Genomic DNA, 20,949 nt, shown 5'->3' on the forward strand with positions numbered 1-20,949 from the left:
GAGATTGACACTAGTTACCACAGACACAGTCATAAAACCCGCATATTTCTATAATTTATAGAAATACATTTAAACTGAGTTTTTCCACAATTCCTGACATTTAATCCCAGTAAAAATTCCCTGTCTTAGGCCAGTTAGGATCACCACTTTATTTTAAGAATGTGAAATGTAATAGAATATTCGTAGAGAGAATGATTTACTTCAGCTTTTATTTCTTTCATCACATTCCCAGGGGGTCAGAAGTTTACATACTCAATTAGTATTTGTTAGCATTCCTTTTAAATTGTTTAACTTGAGTCAATCATTTTGGGTAGCCTTCCACAAGCTTCCCACAATAAGTTGGGTGAATTTTGTCCCATTCCTCCGTGTCAGAGTATGGTGTAATTGAGTCAGATTTGTAGGCCTTCATGGTCGCACACACCTTTTCAGTTCTGCCCACAAATTTTCTATACGTTTGAGGTCAGGACTTTGTGATGGCCACTCCAATACCTTGACTTTGTTGTCCTTAAGCCATTTTGCCTCAACTTTGGAAGTATGCTTGGGGTCATTGTCCATTTGGAAGACCCATTTGCGACCAAGCTTTAACTTCCTGACTGATGTCTTGGGATGTTGCTTCAATATATCCACGTAATTTTCTTTCCTCATGACGCCATCTATTTTGTGAAGTGCACCAGTCCCTCCTGCAGCAAAGCACACCCACAACATGATGCTGCCACCCCCGTGCTCCATGGTTGGGATAGTGTTCTTTGGCTTGCAAGCCTCCCCCTTTTTCCTCCAAACATGACAATGGTCATTATGTTTAAACGGTTCTATTTTTGTTTCATCAAACCAGAGGACATTTCTCCAAAAAGTATGATCTTTGTCCCCACTGTAGTCTGGCTTTTTTATGGCAGTTTTGAAGCAGTGGTTTCTTCCTTGCTGAGCGGCCTTTCAGGTTATGTCGATATAAGACTTGTTTTATTGTGGATATAGATCCCTTTGTACCTGTTTCCTCCAGCTTCTTTCCAAGGTCATTTGCTGTTGTTCTGGGATTGATACGTACTTTTCTCACCAAAGTATGTTCATCTCTAGGAGATAGAACGTGTCTCCTACCTGAGCAGTAGGATGGCTGCGTAGTCCCATGGTGGTTATACTTCCGTACTCTTGTTTGTACAGATGAACGTGGTACCTTCAGACATTTGGAAATTGCTCCCAAGGATGAACCAGACTTGTGGAGGTCTACAATGTTTTTTCTGAGGTCTTGGCTGATTTATTTTGAGTTTCCCATGATGTCAAGCAAAGAGGCACTGAGTTTGAAGTTTGGCCTTGACATACATCCACAGGTACACCTCCAGTTGACTCAAATGATGTCAAGTAGCCTATCAGAAGCTTCTAAAGCCATAACATCATTTTCAGGAATTTTCCAAGCTGTTTAAAGGCACAGTTAACTTCTGACCCACTGGAATTGTGATACAGTGAATTATAAGTGAAAAAATCTGTCTGTAAACAATTGTTGGAAAAATTACTTGTGTCATGCGCAAAGTAGATGTCCTAACCGACTTGCCAAAACTATAGTTTGTTAACAAGACATTTGTGGAGTGGTTGAAAAACGAGTTTTAATGACTCCAACCTAAGTGTATGTAAACTTCCGACTTTAACTGTATATATATGAAAAATATATATATTTAAAAAATCTAAACTTCAACAGTACCAATTTTGTTTAAACATCACCCCAATCAGAAAAGTACACACACACACACGCACACACACACACACACACACACACACACACACACACACACACACACACACACACACACACACACACACACACACACACACACACACACACACACACACACACACACACACACACACACACACACACACACACACTCACTCACTACACTTCTCCTCCAAGTCTTCTCCAGCTCCACTCTCCACAGGCATAGCCTATTTCCTGTTCTGTCCCTCTCTTCATGAAATGTGTTTTCCATCTCTCTCCCCAGGGGACTTGAGTCACATCCCTTCATTCTGGCTTATTCCCCAGACCACTACCAGAGGACTGCCAGCACTGCTGCTCTGTAGTAGAATATCCCAGGTTTACTACCAGAGGACTGCCAGCACTGCTGCTCTGTAGTAGAATATCCCAGGTTTACTACCAGAGGACCCCCAGCACTGCTGCTCTGTAGTAGAATATCCCAGGTTTACTACCAGAGGACTGCCAGCACTGCTGCTCTGTAGTAGAATATCCAAGGTTTACTACCAGAGGACTGCCAGCACTGCTGCTCTGTAGTAGAATATCCCAGGTTTACTACCAGAGGACTGCTGCTCTGTAGTAGAATATCCAAGGTTTACTACCAGAGGACTGCTGCTCTGTAGTAGAATATCCCAGGTTTACTGGGGCTCATTATCAGATGGTCTCAGTCTCGTGACTCTGGTCTGTCGTGACTCTGGTTGTCACGACTTCCGCCGAAGTCGGCCCTTCTCCTTGTTCGGGTGGTGTTCGGCGGTCGACGTCACCGGCTTTCTAGTCACCACCGATCCATGTTTCATTTTCATTTTGTTTTGTCTGTATTACACACACCTGTTTCTAATTCCCATATCATGTTCCTTATTTAACCCTCTGGCATACCTTTCTGTTTTGTCCGTGATTGGTGGTGTCTTAGTGATTGTCGTTGGTGTTAGTTTTTGTATTTTCCTTATTGGAATATTGCCTGTTTGTTTATTGAGTAAACTCGTTTGTTTTACTCTAAACTGTGTCCTGCGCCTGACTCCGCTACGTCTCTGCACCCAATCGCTGACACTGGTGCATGTTTCATCACTCTGTCCATTAGTTGTAATGAGCGTGTGCTGAGGGAGACTGTTTCTTTCATAGGGCTCTGTGTCATTGACAACCATACTCTACTGTAGTAGTCTACCCACTTCCATTAATATGAGCATGCTGACGAGCGTGGTTTAAGTAGAGGCTGCTGGCCCATTACCCTTCCATTAACCATTACAGCAATTTGATATCAATGGAATTGGTGTAATGTATATTTACATATATTCGATAAGATATCAATGATATCTTCAATGTACTGTATTTCTTAAAAAGGACTTTGATCAAACAAGAGTCTAACCTGACCTTTCCTCCCTCTTCACCCTCTCCCCTCCCTCGGTCTCTCTCTCTCTCTCTCTCTCTACAGTATGGGGAGGAGGAGGTCTGCTCGGACCGCCTGGACGCTGACTTCCCTGACATTGACCTCTCTCAGCTGGACGCCAGCGACTTTGACTCAGTCAACTGCCTCAGTGAGCTCCACTGGTGCAACGACAATGCCGACATCTCCCCTGCCTCCATCCAGTACAGCACGGGAGACCCCGAGCTCTTTGAGGTGAGACGCTCGGCCCGCGTGCTCAGAATTCCACTAGCCTGGGCCCGTATCAATAATTTTTTCAGAATAGGAGTGCTGATCTAAGATCAGTTTTGCCTTTTAGATCATAATGAATAAGATTAGATGGACAGATCCTAGATCATCACTCCTACTCTGAGATGCTTTGTAGATACGGGCCCAGATATGTTTGTTCTGTTTGTTCTGTCTTGAAAACTGATCTGGGACCAGGCTAGGATTCCACCAAGACCACCTACCCTATGTAATAGAACTCCAACATAGGGACTAGAACTCTTAGAAAAAGGGTGCTATCTAGAACCTAAAACGGTTCTTCGGCTGTCCCCATATGAGAACCCTTTGAAGAACCCTTTTCGGTTGCAGATAGAACCCTTTTGGGTTCCACGTAGAAGAACCCTTTCCACAGAGGATTCTATATGGAACACAAAAAAAAGGTTCTACTTGGAACCAAAAAGGGTTCTCTTATGGGAACATCCAAAGAACTCCTTTGGAACCCTTCTAAAATTGTAGGGTTGCAAAATGCCTGGGACTTTCAATAAATTCCTTGGTTTTCCAGAAATCCTGTTTGGATGATTCTGGATTTCTCTCCTGACTCCAGGAATCCTGTTTGGATGATTCTGGATTTCTCTCCTGACTCCAGGAATCCTGTTTGGATGATTCTGGATTTCTCTCCTGACTCCAGGAATCCTGTTTGGATGATTCTGGATTTCTCTCCTGACTCCAGGAACCCTCCAACCGGGATTTCGGGAAAACCAGGGAATTTATTGAAAGTTCACAGAATTTTGCAACCCTACGTAGGACTAGACTACACAGATTATTGGTAAACTGAAGAGGCTCCAGTCTTGGTCTGTGATAAGGCTGAAGACTCCCATCTAAGAATTTTTATTGATCAGACTAATGCACAGATGTCATATAATGAGTTCATTAACATCACCCACCATGGTAGTGATTGAGTGTGCCGGGCCCCACCACCCAACGCTGTTGTCTAATTTACCATCCACTTGATAATAATCCCGTGTTCAGATTGATTTTAGCGGGATAGAGTAGCGATTGGATTGGGACGATCGCCTCCGGGCCTTGTTTTGGATGCCAGTGTGGAAGCCATTGATCTCCCAGCTTAGTTCATTTAACCTTCAGATGGGGGGGTGAAACCTTGTTTACTTCCCATAGGCTGTCTCCGCTCTGTTATCATCCCACCACCAGACTCTATGCTCTTAGTGACATGGCAGCTGCTAAAACAAACAACACTGTGTATGGATGGATGGTGCTCTCAGACTAGAGTAGCCATTTCAGAATTCAAATGCAGAGTGCTCTGTGTTGTAACTGACTGTGTTGTAAGTGGGTAGTGTGTTCACGGATGCCCTGTCTCTCTCTCCTGCCCCCTCCAGATAGAAGATGAGAATGCAGCGCTGCTGGCTGCTCTCACAGACAGCCTGGACGGCATGGTGGAGGACGAGGAGGGGGGGCTGTCTGTTTTTCCCTCGCTGAGGGAGGGGTGCGAGGAGGACCTCCCCTTCCCTTCAGGCTCCCTGAGCCCAGAGACAGAAGCCTCGTCTCTAGTAAGAACCCTTCCTCACTGTTTAAGGTGGATTTGGATGGGCCTCTGCTCTGACTACCCCACAACATGGGTATGATAGGCAACAAAGGTCTGAATTTTTCTCATTTTGGGCTTTTCTATTCTTTTTAGCAACCACTACTTCTAATGAGAATGCTTTTTACTGGCAGGCACAGGCAGGCAACCTGGACCACAAACATGTTCTCTTAAAGAAACTGTGGCGCTCACCTCTTTTAGACCCCCCCTCCGCAGTGCATTCAGAAAGTATTCAGACCCCTAGACTTTTTCCACATTTTGTTACGTTACAGCCTTATTCTAAAATGGATTAAATCATTTCCCCCCTCATCAATCTACACACAAAAAAATGGGAAAATAACAGTTACATAAGTATTCAGACCCTTAGTCAGTACTTTGTCTTATTGGGTATTGTGTGTACCCCATAATAATACATTTAATTTAATATATTTTCAAATATTAAGGCTGTAACGTAACGAAATGTTGAACATGTACTTTCCGGATGCACCTAACTCTCATTCAATCTTTCTTTTTTTCTGTTCTATTTCTCTCTCACTCCTTTGCCATCTTAAAGGGGTGATATACTACTGTCATACCCATGTCTGACTCCTAGGACCCAGCCCAGCATCCTATAGCGCCAGCAGCTAACCCTGTGACCCCCTCTCCTCTTTTCACGCTGTCCTTTGGGATGCCTCTACCCTCTCTCCCCTGCACCCTCTCAGGAAAAACACGTTTTTATTTTCAACTGTTGTCCCTATCTACTCATGCTTGCTGTGGATTGCAACAGAAAACTGGTATATTTTACAGAGAATACATGAATCAGATTTCATTACATTGGGAAACATTTGGCCTGTTGATATTCTGTGTGCTCAGATGAGCATGTAGCTAGCTCTGGTGTAATATATGCCCTCTTATGCCTCCTGTAATAAGTCCTTATCACTCCTGTGATATGTCCTTATTCCTCCTGTAATATGTCCTTATCACTCCTGTGATATGTCCTTATTCCTCTGGTATTATGTCCTTATCACTCCTGTAATATGTCCTTATCCCTCCTGTAATATGTCCTTATTCCTCTTGTCCACAATGAAGCCAAAAATTCTTCCTTCATTTTCCTTAAGTTTGGAAACTTTGGAGCGGGTTTAAAGAGACAGAAATCCCAAATGATCAAGGCAAGGGTTACAAAGGTCCTATTGGGTTACAGCGCTAAGGGAAATGAGTTATCTACATACCTACATGGTCTCTACCTCAAGTCACTCTGCCTCTCAGAGATAATTACAATTACAGGAGAACATTCAGACTCTATATATACCCACGGATGGGACATTTTTAACAAATTGATGGAAATTACCCTCATGATGTCCTTAGATAGCTTAAGAATCTTAATGGGAGTTGGTATCAGTTGGTACTGATAGCAGCAATACGACAAAATGAGTCAAAACTGGTATTCTGTTTATGTTGTTGTGCATGCTAGTCATTCAGAGGTAAACGTTGTTGTGCATGCTAGTCATTCAGAGTTAAACGTTGTTGTGCATGCTAGTCATTCAGAGGTACATGTTGTTATGCATGCTAGTCATTCAGAGGTAAATGTTGTTGTGCATGCTAGTCATTCAAAGGTAAACGTTGTTGTGCATGCTAGTCATTCAGAGTTAAACGTTGTTGTGCATGCTAGTCATTCAGAGGTACATGTTGTTATGCATGCTAGTCATTCAGAGGTGAACATTTGTTGTGCATGCTAGTCATTCAGAGGTAAACGTTGTTGTGCATGCTAGTCATTCAGAGGTGAACATTTGTTGTGCATGCTAGTCATTCAGAGGTGAACATTTGTTGTGCATGCTAGTCATTCAGAGGTAAACGTTGTTGTGCATGCTAGTCATTCAGAGGTGAACATTTGTTGTGCATGCTAGTCATTCAGAGGTAAACGTTGTTGTGCATGCTAGTCATTCAGAGGTGAACATTTGTTGTGCATGCTAGTCATTCAGAGGTAAACGTTGTTGTGCATGCTAGTCATTCAGAGGTAAACGTTGTTGTGCATGCTAGTCATTCAGAGGTAAATGTTGTTGTGCATGCTAGTCATTCAGAGGTAAACGTTGTTATGCATGCTAGTCATTCAGAGGTAAACGTTGTTGTGCATGCTAGTCATTCAGAGGTAAACGTTGTTATGCATTCTAGTCATTCAGAGGTAAACGTTGTTATGCACGCTATTCATTCAGAGGTAAACGTTGTTGTGCATGCTAGTCATTCAGAGGTAAACGTTGTTGTGCATGCTAGTCATTCAGAGGTAAACGTTGTTGTTCATGCTAGTCATTCAGAGGTAAACGTTGTTATGCATGCTAGTCATTCAGAGGTAAATGTTGTTGTGCATGCTAGTCATTCAGAGGTAAACGTTGTTGTTCATGCTAGTCATTCAGAGGTAAACGTTGTTATGCATGCTAGTCATTCAGAGGTAAATGTTGTTGTGCATGCTAGTCATTCAGAGGTAAACGTTGTTGTGCATGCTAGTCATTCAGAGGTAAACGTTGTTATGCATGCTAGTCATTCAGAGGTAAACGTTGTTGTGCATGCTAGTCATTCAGAGGTAAACGTTGTGCATGCTAGTCATTCAGAGGTAAATGTTGTTGTGCATGCTAGTCATTCAGAGGTAAACGTTGTTGTGCATGCTAGTCATTCAGAGGTAAACGTTGTTATGCATGCTAGTCATTCAGAGGTAAACGTTGTTGTGCATGCTAGTCATTCAGAGGTAAACGTTGTTGTGCATGCTAGTCATTCAGAGGTAAACATTTGTTGTGCATGCTAGTCATTCAGAGGTAAACATTTGTTGTGCATGCTAGTCATTCAGAGGTAAACATTTGTTGTGCATGCTAGTCATTCAGAGGTAAACATTTGTTGTGCATGCTAGTCATTCAGAGGTAAACATTTGTTGTGCATGCTAGTCATTCAGAGGTAAACATTTGTTGTGCATGCTAGTCATTCAGAGGTAAACATTTGTTGTGCATGCTAGTCATTCAGAGGTAAACGTTGTTATGCATGCTAGTCATGCAGAGGTAAACGTTGTTGTGCACGCTAGTCATTCAGAGGTAAACATTTGTTGTGCACGCTAGTCATTCAGAGGTAAACATTTGTTGTGTATGCTAGTCATTCAGAGGTAAATGTTGTTATGCATGCTAGTCATTCAGAGGTTAACATTTGTGGTGTTTTTACTGACAAATATACAGACCCATAGATAATAAGCTAGAGTAGTGGATTGATGGCCAATAAGATGTCATTATATTCAACATCTGTTTTTAGGCAAAAAAAGGCCCATTTTATATTTTGAAATGTGGATTAACATGGTGACACGTAACAGTCCACCTCCCTCCCTTCCTGCCTGTCAGTCAGTCCCTCCATCCCAGTGACAGACCAGAGGATTTATTGTTGTGACCCTGGGGGTAACCTTGTCGCACAGCGCATATAAGCCTGGTATATCAACCACTCAAAGTTGGCCTTATTGGGAGTGACCATAGGATTCTATGGGAGTGACCTTACTGAGTAAAGTATTTGTCATCATTTAATATTAGCGAATCGCATGACTGTGAGGTGTGGCTCTGTGCTTGTGGTGTGAGAATGTGTTGTGGGAGATGATTGGTTGGTTGAGTTTCTCCCAGCTCTCTGCAATGGCTAACAAATGCCAAGTGTGACGTGTTGGTCCGCTAGACTCTGCGCATTTGGGCGGAAGTGTCTGGGAACGAGATTACCCTGGGGTGTCATGACTGGTTTGTGAGTGGAGGAGCAAGACTCCCTCTACTGGCAGGATCTGTAGGATCTGTAACTGCACCTGACCTCAGTGTGTGTGTTAGTGTGTGTGTGTGTGTGCGTGTGTGTGTGTGTGCGAGAGGTTGTGAGCAGCAGAGAACAAGGGCTACATTGAGCCAGGCAGTGCAGGAATTGGTCCAGAGTAGAGTAGTCTTTCATGGCATGGGTGGCCTGGCGCACCAACAGTGTTTTGTACATAGAGATGGAAACCTTCAGCGCCCCTTCACTTTCCTCAATGAAACACTGAGAGGCACCATTGAAGCCCATGCCGGGTTGGCACATGCTGACAGGGATGGGCAACTCAATTAGCACTGCTCTTCTCATCTATTTCATCATCTGTTTCAACATGTCATATAAGACCAGTTAGTATTAACTAGCAGCCAAACATACTGGAACCAGCCACATCATTCCCTCACATCTACAGTCAGCACTCCGGTGACATCCTCAGTGTGTTCCAAAACCAGCGCAGCTTAGGGGATTGTTGTTGTAAGCAGATTTATATCATCTGATGATTTCACATGCGATGCCGCTGCCTCAATGTGTAATGAATGAAGTGCGAGGGAATAAAATGCCCTTTTGAACTGCAATGCAGCATTACCTCCTGGTTGAAAAGTGACTAGGAGAGCAATAGAATCACATTTCCTTTTGATCTTATATTCACACAGCTTCCTCCTGTCAGCTTCGGTTTGAACGCTGGACGGAGGAGCAGAAAGGGAAGTAGGGTTTTTGCGGCGGAATGGACCCTGTCTGGAGTGATGATACTGTATGTTCTGCTGATGGATGGATTGATTGGCAGACATGTAAATGACAGTTGTTCCAACCTATGTTCCCCTCCCTACAGCTGAAAAGGCTCCTGCTGTCCCCCCCTAACGTGCCCACGGGCCTGGAGTCACACAAAGAGGGCAGCAGTAGCAGTGTGCATCGCCATAGCAGCCGGAGCCTGCATATGAAACCTGCCAGGCCTTTGGTTAAGGTGAGTGAGTTGGAGGTCTGTGTTCTAGAATAGAGCTCTGTTTTGTAGAAAAGAGCTCTGTCTAGGATAGAGCTTTAGCAGCCCAGAATGGGTACATGGGACACTTAAAGGGAAAATCCACCCAGAACCACTCATTCCTATAAATGTTACATAACACTAATATGTGAAAACAATATTTTTTTGTGAACAAATGCTTAATTTTGTCGTTGTAATACGGTTGGTAGCAACATGTGAAAATTGTTGTGGAAATCTATTGTAGCTCAAGTCGACTACAAAATCCACAATGCAATGCTCTCTCTGTGAGCTGGCTAGCTAGCTAGGTAGCTACACACAATAATACCAAAGTCAATATCTGCATGTGAAGTAGCTAGTTAGCTGTAAAATCACCTAAACAAACTGCTCTACAATCTCACCATGTTCAACCTTCAGATCGATGTGCCTCACAGTCTGACATTCGCAACAGCACTATGCAATGCACCCTGGACTGAAGAGGGAGACAAATAGGAGAAATGTGTTAGATCCTCTGTTAAATTACACATTTCTCGAGGTAGGAATATCGATAAAAAATATGATCAATGGCTCATTCGAGACAACCTCTCGCGTTATGACAACAGTATATGTATTGAAATCTGACATGTATGGTAAATGTTTTCACAATATAAAATTCCTATTCCTATTAACTTCCAGTGTAGTGAGAGTTTACTACTTTATCGCAATGCTACGTCATACCAGCTGTAATTCAGCCTGCTTGAACGGCAATTGCTCAGATACACATGAAAACATGAAATGACCCCGGGAATCGAACGTCGCTTGGAGATGCACAAAAACAATACAACATTCAAAATGGGTGAATCTTTACTTTAAAGAGAGAGAGAGCAGATGCATAGGCCACACGACAGCAAAGGCTTTCTATATTATGACCCTTAGTTCAATACTATGACCCGTAGTTCTATATTATGACGCTTAGTTCTATATTATGACCCTTAGTTCAATACTATGACCCGTAGTTCTATATTATGACGCTTAGTTCTATATTATGACCCTTAGTTCAATACTATGACCCGTAGTTCTATATTATGACGCTTAGTTCTATATTATGACCCTTAGTTCAATACTATGACCCGTAGTTCTATATTATGACGCTTAGTTCTATATTATGACCCTTAGTGCTATATATATTGACCTTACTGCTATACTATGACCCTTAGTTCTATATTATAACACTTAGTTCTATATTATGACCTTTAGTTCTATATTATGATCCTTAGTGCTATACTATGACCCTTAGTTCTATACGATGACCCTTAGTTCTATATTATGACCCTTAGTTTTATATTATGACCCTTAGTTCTATATTATAACACTTAGTTCTATACTATGACCCATAGTTCTATATTATGACCCTTAGTTCTATATTATGACCTTTAGTTCTATATTATGAACCTCAGTTCTATATTATGACCCTTAGTTCTATATTATAACCTTTAGTTCTATATTATGATCCTTAGTGCTATACTATGACCCTTAGTTCTATATTATGACCCTTAGTTCAATACTATGACCCGTAGTTCTATATTATGACGCTTAGTTCTATATTATGACCCTTAGTTCAATACTATGACCCGTAGTTCTATATTATGACGCTTAGTTCTATATTATGACCCTTAGTTCAATACTATGACCCGTAGTTCTATATTATGACGCTTAGTTCTATATTATGACCCTTAGTGCTATATATATTGACCTTACTGCTATACTATGACCCTTAGTTCTATATTATAACACTTAGTTCTATATTATGACCTTTAGTTCTATATTATGATCCTTAGTGCTATACTATGACCCTTAGTTCTATACGATGACCCTTAGTTCTATATTATGACCCTTAGTTTTATATTATGACCCTTAGTTCTATATTATAACACTTAGTTCTATACTATGACCCATAGTTCTATATTATGACCCTTAGTTCTATATTATGACCTTTAGTTCTATATTATGAACCTCAGTTCTATATTATGACCCTTAGTTCTATATTATAACCTTTAGTTCTATATTATGATCCTTAGTGCTATACTATGACCCTTAGTTCTATATTATGACCCGCAGTGCTATATATATTGACCTTAATGCTATAATATGACCCTAATTTAGTTCTATACTATGACCCGTAGTTCTATATTATGACCTTTAGTTCTATATTATGATCCGTAGTGCTATACTATGACCCTTAGATCTATATTATGACCCTCAGTTCTATATTATGACCCTTAGTTCTATATTATGACCCTTAGTTCTATATTATGACCCTCAGTTCTATATTATGACCCTTAGTTCTATATTATGACCCTCAGTTCTATATTATGATCCTTAGTTCTATATTATGACCTTTAGTTCTGTATTATGACCCTCAGTTCTATATTATGACCCTTAGTGCTATATTAGGAGCCTTAGTGCTATACTATGACCCGTAGTTCTATATTATGATCCTTAGATCTAAATTATGACCTTGATTTCTATATTATGACCCTTAGTTTTAGATTATGACCCTCAGTTCTATATTATGACCCTCAGTTCTATATTATGACCCTCAGTTCTATATTATGACCCTTAGTGCTATATTATGACCCTTAGTGCTATATTATGACCCTTAGTGCTATGCTATATCCCGTAGTTTTATATTATGATTCTTAGTTCTATATTATGACCCTTAGTTCTATACTATGACCTTTATTTCTATATTATGATCCTTAGTGCTATGCTATATCCCGTAGTTCTATATTATGATCCTTAGTTCTATACTATGACATTTATTTCTACATTATGACCCTTAGTTTTATACTAAGCCTGTGTTTTATCATATATTACCCCTGTCCTATATTATGACCCTTAGTGCTATGCTATATCCCGTAGTTCTATATTATGATCCTTAGTTCTATATTATGACCCTTAGTTCTATACTATGACCTTTTTTTCTATATTATGACCCTTAGTTCTATACTATGACCCTTAGTGCTATATTATGACCCTTAGTTTTATACTAAGCCTGTGTTTTATCATATATTACCCCTGTCCTGTCCAATCCTGTTCTTGCTTTTCAGTTCTGGTTTGCCAGGGCCGAAGCATGTGACATCTTTGGAGTGACAGATGGCTGCAGTCTTGATCAGGGGAAGGGCACCTCTGGCAATGAGCTCTCTCTTTCTCTCTCTCTCTCTCTCTCTCTCTCTCTCTCTCTCTCTCTCTCTCTCTCTCTCTCTCTCTCTCTCTCTCTCTCTCTCTTTCTCTCTCTTTCTCTCTCGATACTTGGAAGGTTCGTATGCGGCAGGTAGCGTAGTGATTAGAGAGGGAAGCCAGGAACTGGAGGGTTTGCCATTTAGAATCTCGTGTCTGGTGGGAACAAATCTGTCATGAGGTGAGCTGGTAACCAGAGTGCTGTTGGTATCAGATCCTAGATGCCATTTTGCCCTTGAGCAATGCATTCAACCACTACACAACAACTGCTCCACGGGCACCCAGTGTGGCAGCCCCCTGCTCCAACCTGTATGTGTCTTTTGGAGGTTGGGATAAAGAAGTCAAATTTCGGTTGGACCTTGTGTACAATTAATATGCATGAAGTGATTATAATCTTAATTCATATAGGGGGGGGCTTGTATAACTTTGGCAAATTGTCACAATCACAAAGAAGGGTCTCTGTTGGTTTTGGTTCCCCATGAGTTGTTTACTCTGTTACGGTATGTAGTCATGAGTTGTTCACTCTGTACGGTATGTAGTCATGAGTTGTTCACTCTGTATGGAATGTAGTCATGAGTTGTTCAGTCTGTACAGTATGTAGTCATGAGTTGTTCACTCTGTACGGTATGTAGTCATGAGTTGATCACTATGTACGGTATGTAGTTGTGTAGTCATGAGTTGTTCACTCTGTACGGTATGTAATCATGAGTTGTTCACTCTGTACGGTATGTAGTCATGAGTTGTTCAGTCTGTATGGTATGTAGTTATGTAGTCATGAGTTGTTCACTCTGTACATTATGTAGTCATGAGTTGTTCACTCTGTACGGTATGTAATCATGAGTTGTTCACTCTGTACGGGATGTAGTCATGAGTTGTTCAGTCTGTATGGTATGTAGTCATGAGTTGTTCATTCTGTACATTATGTAGTCATGAGTTGTTCACTCTGTACGGTATGTAATCATGAGTTGTTCACTCTGTACGGGATGTAGTCATGAGTTGTTCAGTCTGTATGGTATGTAGTCATGAGTTGTTCACTCTGTACAGTATGTAGTCATGAGTTGTTCACTCTGTACGGTATGTAGTTATGTAGTCATGAGTTGTTCACTCTGTACGGTATGTAATCATGAGTTGTTCACTCTGTACGGTATGTAGTCATGAGTTGTTCACTCTGTACAGTATGTAGTCATGAGTTGTTCACTCTGTACGGTATGTAGTTATGTAGTCATGAGTTGTTCACTCTGTACGGTATGTAATCATGAGTTGTTCACTCTGTACGGTATGTAGTCATGAGTTGTTCAGTCTGTATGGTATGTAGTCATGAGTTGTTCACTCTGTACAGTATGTAGTCATGAGTTGTTCACTCTGTACAGTATGTAATCATGAGTTGTTCACTCTGTATAGTATGTAGTCATGAGTTGTTCACTCTGTATGGTATGTAGTCATGAGTTGTTCACTCTGTATGGTATGTAGTTATGTAGTCATGAGTTGTTCACTCTGTATGGTATGTAGTCATGAGTTGTTCACTCTGTATGGTATGTAGTCATGAGTTGTTCACTCTGTATGGTATGTAGTTATGTAGTCATGAGTTGTTCACTCTGTACGGTATGTAGTTATGTAGTCATGAGTTGTTCACTCTGTACGGTATGTAGTTATGTAGTCATGAGTTGTTCACTCTGTACTGTATGTAGTCATGAGTTGTTCACTCTGTACGGTATGTAGTTATGTAGTCATGAGTTGTTCACTCTGTACGGTATGTAGTTATGTAGTCATGAGTTGTTCACTCTGTACGGTATGTAGTCATGAGTTGTTCAGTCTGTATGGTATGTAGTCATGAGTTGTTCAGTCTGTATGGTATGTAGTCATTAGTTGTTCACTCTGTGTAGTATGTAGTCATGAGTTGTTCACTCTGTATAGTATGTAGTCATTAGTTGTTCACTCTGTATAGTATGTATTCATGAGTTGTTCAATCTGTATAGTATGTAGTCGTTAGTTGTTCACTCTGTATGGTATGTATTCATGAGTTGTTCACTCTGTATAGTATGTAGTCATGAGTTGTTCACTCTGTATAGTATGTAGTCATTAGTTGTTCACTCTGTATAGTATGTAGTTATGTAGTCATTAGTTGTTTACTCTGTGGTATTTAGTTATGTAGTCATGAGTTGTTCACTCTGTACGGTATGTAATCATGAGTTGTTTACTCTGTATGGTATCTAGCCATGAGTTGTTCACTCTGTATGGTATGTAGTCATGAGTTGTTCACTCTGTATAGTATGTAGTTATGTAGTCATTAGTTGTTCACTCTGTATGGTATGTAGTTATGTAGTCATGAGTTCTTCACTCTGTACGCTATGTAGTTATGTAGTCATGAGTTTTTCACTCTGTACAGTATGTAGTTATGTAGTCATGAGTTGTTCACTCTGTATGGTATGTAGTTATGTAGTCATGAGTTGTTCACTCTGTATGGTATTTAGTTATGTAGTCATGAGTTGTTCACTCTGTACGGTATGTAGTCATGAGTTGGTCACTCTGTACGGTATGTAGTTATGAGTTGGTCACTCTGTACGGTATGTAGTCATGAGTTGGTCACTCTGTACTGTATGTAGTCACGAGTTGTTCACTCTGTACGGTATGTAGTCATGAGTTGGTCACTCTGTACGGTATGTAGTTATGTAGTCATGAGTTTTTCACTCTGTACGGTATGTAGTTATGTAGTCATGAGTTGTTCACTCTGTACGGTATGTAGTTATGTAGTTATGAGTTGTTCACTCTGTACGGTATCTAGTTATGTAGTTATGAGTTGTTCACTCTGTACGGTATGTAGTTATGTAGTCATGAGTTGTTCACTCTGTATGCTATTTAAAAACAATAGACAGTATTTGACAGTATTTTTATTTATTGAATAATACTAGACAAAGCATTTGTGTTTAGTGAGTCCTCCAGATCAGACCATTGTCCTGTCCTGCTAAGCATTCAAAATGTAACGAGTACTTTTTAGGTGTCAGGGAAAATGTATGGAGTAAAAAGTATAGTATTTTCTTTTGGAATGTAGTGAAGTAAAAGTTGTCAAAAGTAATAGTAATAGTCAAGTTAAGTACAGATACCAAAATAAATTACTTACGTAGTACTTGAAAGTATTTTTACTGAAGTACTTTACACCACTGCTCAGTTGAGATCATTTCCACTCTGCCACGTAGGTCTGCACGATATGGGCAAATAATCTAGGACAAATTTTTTACCAAATGTTGCAATTGCGGTTTGACTTGCGAATTAGAGCAAAACTGTTGGAATCATGGAAATAGAATGACTATTCTAATTGTATAGCTAGAATATAATAGTGGGCACTTTGAATACAGTGTTTTTTGAGATGACGACAAATTAAAGTGCCAGGGAGGAGTTATTGTGACAGGGTAGGAACTAAAGTGTTGATAAGTGTTTCCTAGGTAACCCTATAAGCTTTGGCTACATTGCATGGTTTCTCTTAGCTACTTCATGTAGCCAACATATTCTTGCTTTGCATATTCCTCTTTGATTTATAAGATACTGTTGCACAAACAGCACACTGATTTAGGTCTACACCATCACTGGTATTATCAGGCTGTATTAACTAGCTACGTTTGCTCTTACTCAGTACATTTATTAGCAAGCTAGCTAGCTAGCTATTAGCATTAGCGGCTAACAATTAGCGTATCACAATAATTAAGGCAACTTACTAATAAAAGACAAACTAGCTGTTTGCTGATGTAAGAATCACAAACTAATAGTGTCATTATAGAACGCTAGTGGATTTATATTAAGAAGCAAAGTGAAAAGAGCATTGTTGTCATCAACATTGTTGCATGTGCTGCATTGACAATGTAGACTGAACGTAAGTGTCTGGTGGTTGAGGAACGTCAAATGCGCTCCTTGAGTGATAGACGTGGCTAGGTCTGTGTGTAAAGTGGCACGGAGAGAAAGAGCGGAGAGAGATGACTCAAGTAGCGAAGTAAACTATCAAAATTGACATTACACATGGCGTATCACATTTAACAAACCAAACATTCAAATACCGGTATAGAAGGTGAAGTAAAAACCCAAACCGGTCCGTGCATCAATACCGGTATATTGTAAAATATGGTAAATCGCCCAGCCCTAGTATGTAGTCATGACGTGTTCACGCTGTACGGTATGTAGTTATGAGTTGTTCACTCTGAACGGTATGTAGTCATTGACTAGACATAGAAGTCATTCCTTAATCTCTTGGATCATGCCGTGCACAGAGACTCACAAAGGTCATGTTTGTAGGTAGTAACCCATCTCTTTCTCTCTGTTTCTTTCTGCAGCGTGAAAGCACACATCATGAGCGTAAGCCCCGAGCGGTGAGACCAGCTGGACATCTTTGCACAGAGCTCCACCGGCACCTCACCACTACACAGGAGGCCGAGGACACTCCTTCAGCTGACACAGAGGAGGACGGGGAGGAGGAGGAAGATGATGACGAGGAGGACAGTGAGTCCGAGGAGGAAGAAGACGAGGAGGAGACCTCGAGCAGTGAGGGTGAAAGCGCCACCCCGCCTGAGCCCTCCAAGCCCCAGTTCTCCTCTGAGAAAGAACTGCACTCTGTGGTGGAGCTTATCAAGTACATGCACACATACTGCCTCCCCATGCGCAAGCAGGCCATCTGGGAGCGCAAGGAGCGCGAGTGCCCAGGCCAGGTACGCAGGGCCAGGCCTGAGTACCCTCCTGCTCGTATCTCCCCAAACTGTCACAAGGCTGCAACCCACGCCCAGATCTGCGCCCCTCGGCCGCGCCTCGCCTTTACACGCAGACGGGAGTTCAAAGCCAACTCTCTTCTGCGCGAACTGCTCGAAGCGGTCAAATCCTTTGACATGAGCAAGCCTTACAGACTCCACAGCCCCCCCTACACTCATAACAGAGGAGCTATCCCCAAACCAGCGCAGGACAGAAATACTGAGACCCCCAGTCCGGCTGCCCGTTCAACCAAACCAGTGCTTAGAAAAGACTCAGAGAGCGACAGGTCCCTAGAAGCCCCGAGGAGCCCCGATCTGGAGGACGCGTCTTTCTCTGTCCGCCGCTCCCGCAGGCTCGCCTCTTTCCCCAGCCGCTTCGCCAAAAAGGTGCGTGCGGGCCGGATGAGGGTGGAGCCTGTGTCGGGAGCCGGGCACCTTGGCGAGGAGGACATGGCGGTCAAACACCCCATGGGACACAACCTGGAGAAAGACACCACCACCCCTAACAACAGTACTTCTTCCCAAACCACGGCAGACGCAGCGGAACCCGATAACGTCTGCTGTCAAAACGGTAAGGAAGATGAAGTCCTAAGCTCTCTACACCAATCCTGTTGTGTCAGTCCACATGACTCCATCATGCAGCATCTTTCTTAAATTTGACGTGAATGAAAAATAAAGAGCCCCAGCATTGTTACACAGCGTGCTAAGCAAAAGGCTATTTCTACACCTGCTAGATCTGCTGTGGTGTTCTCTGACCATGCATGTAATCATTGGTACCATTGACTCTTTCTGTTGTTTCCTTATTGCAGTGAAACGCAGCTGCCTCTGTCTGCCGCTGACTTCCATATCCACAGGGTTTGTTTTCCATACTATATTCCTATACACTACAACACATACAGTTGAAGTCGGAAGTTTACATACACCTTAGCCAAATACGTTGAAACTCAGTTTTTCACAATTCCTGACATTTAATCCTATATTAATCCTATATTCCTATCATCCCTGTTTTAGGTCAGTTAGGATCACTACTTTATTTTAAGGATGTGAAATGTCAGAATAATAGTAGAGATAATGATTTATTTCAGCTTTTATTTATTTCATCACATTCCAAGGGGGTCAGAAGTTTACATACCCTCAATTAGTATTTGGTAGCATTGCCTTTAAATTGTTTAACTTGGGTCAAACGTTTTGGGTAGCCTTCCACAAGCTTCCCACAATAAGCTGGGTGAATTTTGGCCCGTTCCTCCTGACAGAGCTAGTGTAACTAAGTCAGGTTTGTAGGCCTCCTTGCTCGCATACTCTTTTTCAGTTCTGCCCACACATTTTCTATAGGATTGGGGTCAGGGCTTTGTGATGGCCACTCCAATACCTTGACTTTCTTGTCCTTTGGAAGTATGCTTGGGGTCATTGTCCATTTAGAAGACCATTTGCGACCAAGCTTTAACTTCTTGACTGATGTCTTGAGATGTTGCTTCAATATATCCACATCATTTTTCTTTCCTCATGATGCCATCTATTTTGTGAAGTGCACCAGTCCCTCCTGCAGCAAAGCACCCCCACAACATGATGCTGCCACCCCCGTGCTTCACGGTTGGGATGGTGTTCTTTGGCTTGCAAGTCACCCCCCTTTTCCTCCAAACATAACGATGGTCATTATGGCCAAACAGTTCTATTTTTGTTTCATCAAACCAGAGGACATTTCTCCAAAAAAGTACGATCTTTGTCCCCATGTGCAGTTGCAAACCATAGTCTGGCTTTTTTATGGCGGTTTTGGAGCAGTGGTTTCTTCCTTGCTGAGCTGCCTTTCAGGTTATGTCGATATAGGACTCGTTTTACTGTGGATATAGATACTTTTATACCTGTTTCCTCCAGCATCTTCACCAGGTCCTTTGCTGTTGTTCTGGAATTGATTTGCACTTTTCACGGCAAAGTACGTTCATCCCTAGGAGACAGAACGTGTCTCCTTCCTGAGCGGTATGACGGCTGTGTGGTCCCATGGTGTTTATACTCACGTACTATTGTTTGTACAGATGAATGTGGTACCTTCAGGCGTTTGGAAATTGCTCCCAAGGATGAACCAGACTTGTGGAGGTCCACAATTTTTTTCTGCGGTCTTGGCTGATTTCTTTTGATTTTCCCATGATGTCAAGCAAAGAGGCACTGAGTTTGAAGGTAGGCCTTGAAATACATCCACAGGTACGCCTCCAATTGACTCAATTGATGTTAATTAGCCTATCAGAAGCTTCTAAAGCCATGACATCATTTTCTGAAATTTTCCAAGCTGTTTAAAGGCACAGTCAACTTAGTGTATTTAAACTTCTGACCCACTGGAATTGTGATACAGTGAATTATAAGTGAAATAATCTGTCTGTAAACAATTGTTGGAAAATCACTTGTGTCATGCACAAAGTAGATGTCCTAACGAACTTGCCAAAACTATAGTTTGTTAACAAGACATTTGTGGAGTGGTTGAAAAACGAGTTTTAATGACTCCAACCTAAGTGTATGTAAACTTCCGACTTCAACTGTATACTGCTAGCCCATCTGTCCAGAGTCAAGTAATCACAAAGCTCTTTTTAATGTTCACTTCTGGAACTCTTCCATGTGTAAAATTACTGTGATGTTCTGTGGTTCCCAGAGAGTTTGTTGCTTCTTTGTAGACTCTGTAATATCCCCAAAGTACTCCACAAAAGCCTTTCATGGTAACACAGATCCCAAATAGCCCTCAATAGGAGACGTAGGTTGTACTGTAATACCAATCACAGACGGCTTTAAAGAAAAACATGACAGGAAAAAGGGAATGCTCACATACACAATGAAAATGTAATACAAACTTCAAACGTAAACCTTCATAAACCCTACTAAGCCCTCATAAACCATACTAAACCCTCATAAACCCTACTAACCTCTCATAAACCCTACTAAACCCTCATAAACTATACTAAACCCTCAAACTATACTAAACCCTCATAAACTATACTAAACCCTACTAAACCCTCATACACCCTACTAAAACTTCATGAACCCTACCAAACCATCATAAGCCCTAACAAACCCTCATAAACCCTACCAAGCCCTCATAAACCCTACCAAACATCATAAACCCTACTAAACCCTCATAAACCCGCATAGCACCTTAAGAAATCCTAAAGAAACATCATTCAGCACTCAGCAGTATCCTTTGTCCCCCACCCCCTCTACCTCTACCCCAACTCCCATACGCCTTCCCCTGGCCTTGATGATTTATTTATTTATTTTATTTTACCGTTATTTTACCAGGTAAGTTGACTG

The 20,949-nt window shown here is 41.5% G+C and overlaps 1 protein-coding gene across 1 annotated transcript in view; it reads left to right on the forward strand.

Moving 5' to 3' along the window:
- Positions 1 to 20,949, forward strand: part of LOC129829474 (peroxisome proliferator-activated receptor gamma coactivator 1-beta-like) — a 108,993-nt gene that overhangs the window by 73,366 nt on the left and 14,678 nt on the right. Inside the window, exons 2-6 of the mRNA XM_055891177.1 lie at positions 3,168 to 3,353; positions 4,757 to 4,927; positions 9,569 to 9,700; positions 17,251 to 18,229; positions 18,468 to 18,513. Of these exons, the coding sequence (XP_055747152.1) occupies positions 3,168 to 3,353; positions 4,757 to 4,927; positions 9,569 to 9,700; positions 17,251 to 18,229; positions 18,468 to 18,513 (1,514 nt within the window). The remainder of the gene's footprint in view (positions 1 to 3,167; positions 3,354 to 4,756; positions 4,928 to 9,568; positions 9,701 to 17,250; positions 18,230 to 18,467; positions 18,514 to 20,949) is intronic.

The sequence above is a fragment of the Salvelinus fontinalis genome, chromosome 31, assembly GCF_029448725.1.
Source record: "Salvelinus fontinalis isolate EN_2023a chromosome 31, ASM2944872v1, whole genome shotgun sequence".
In the NCBI taxonomy this organism is placed as follows: Eukaryota; Metazoa; Chordata; class Actinopteri; order Salmoniformes; family Salmonidae; genus Salvelinus; species Salvelinus fontinalis.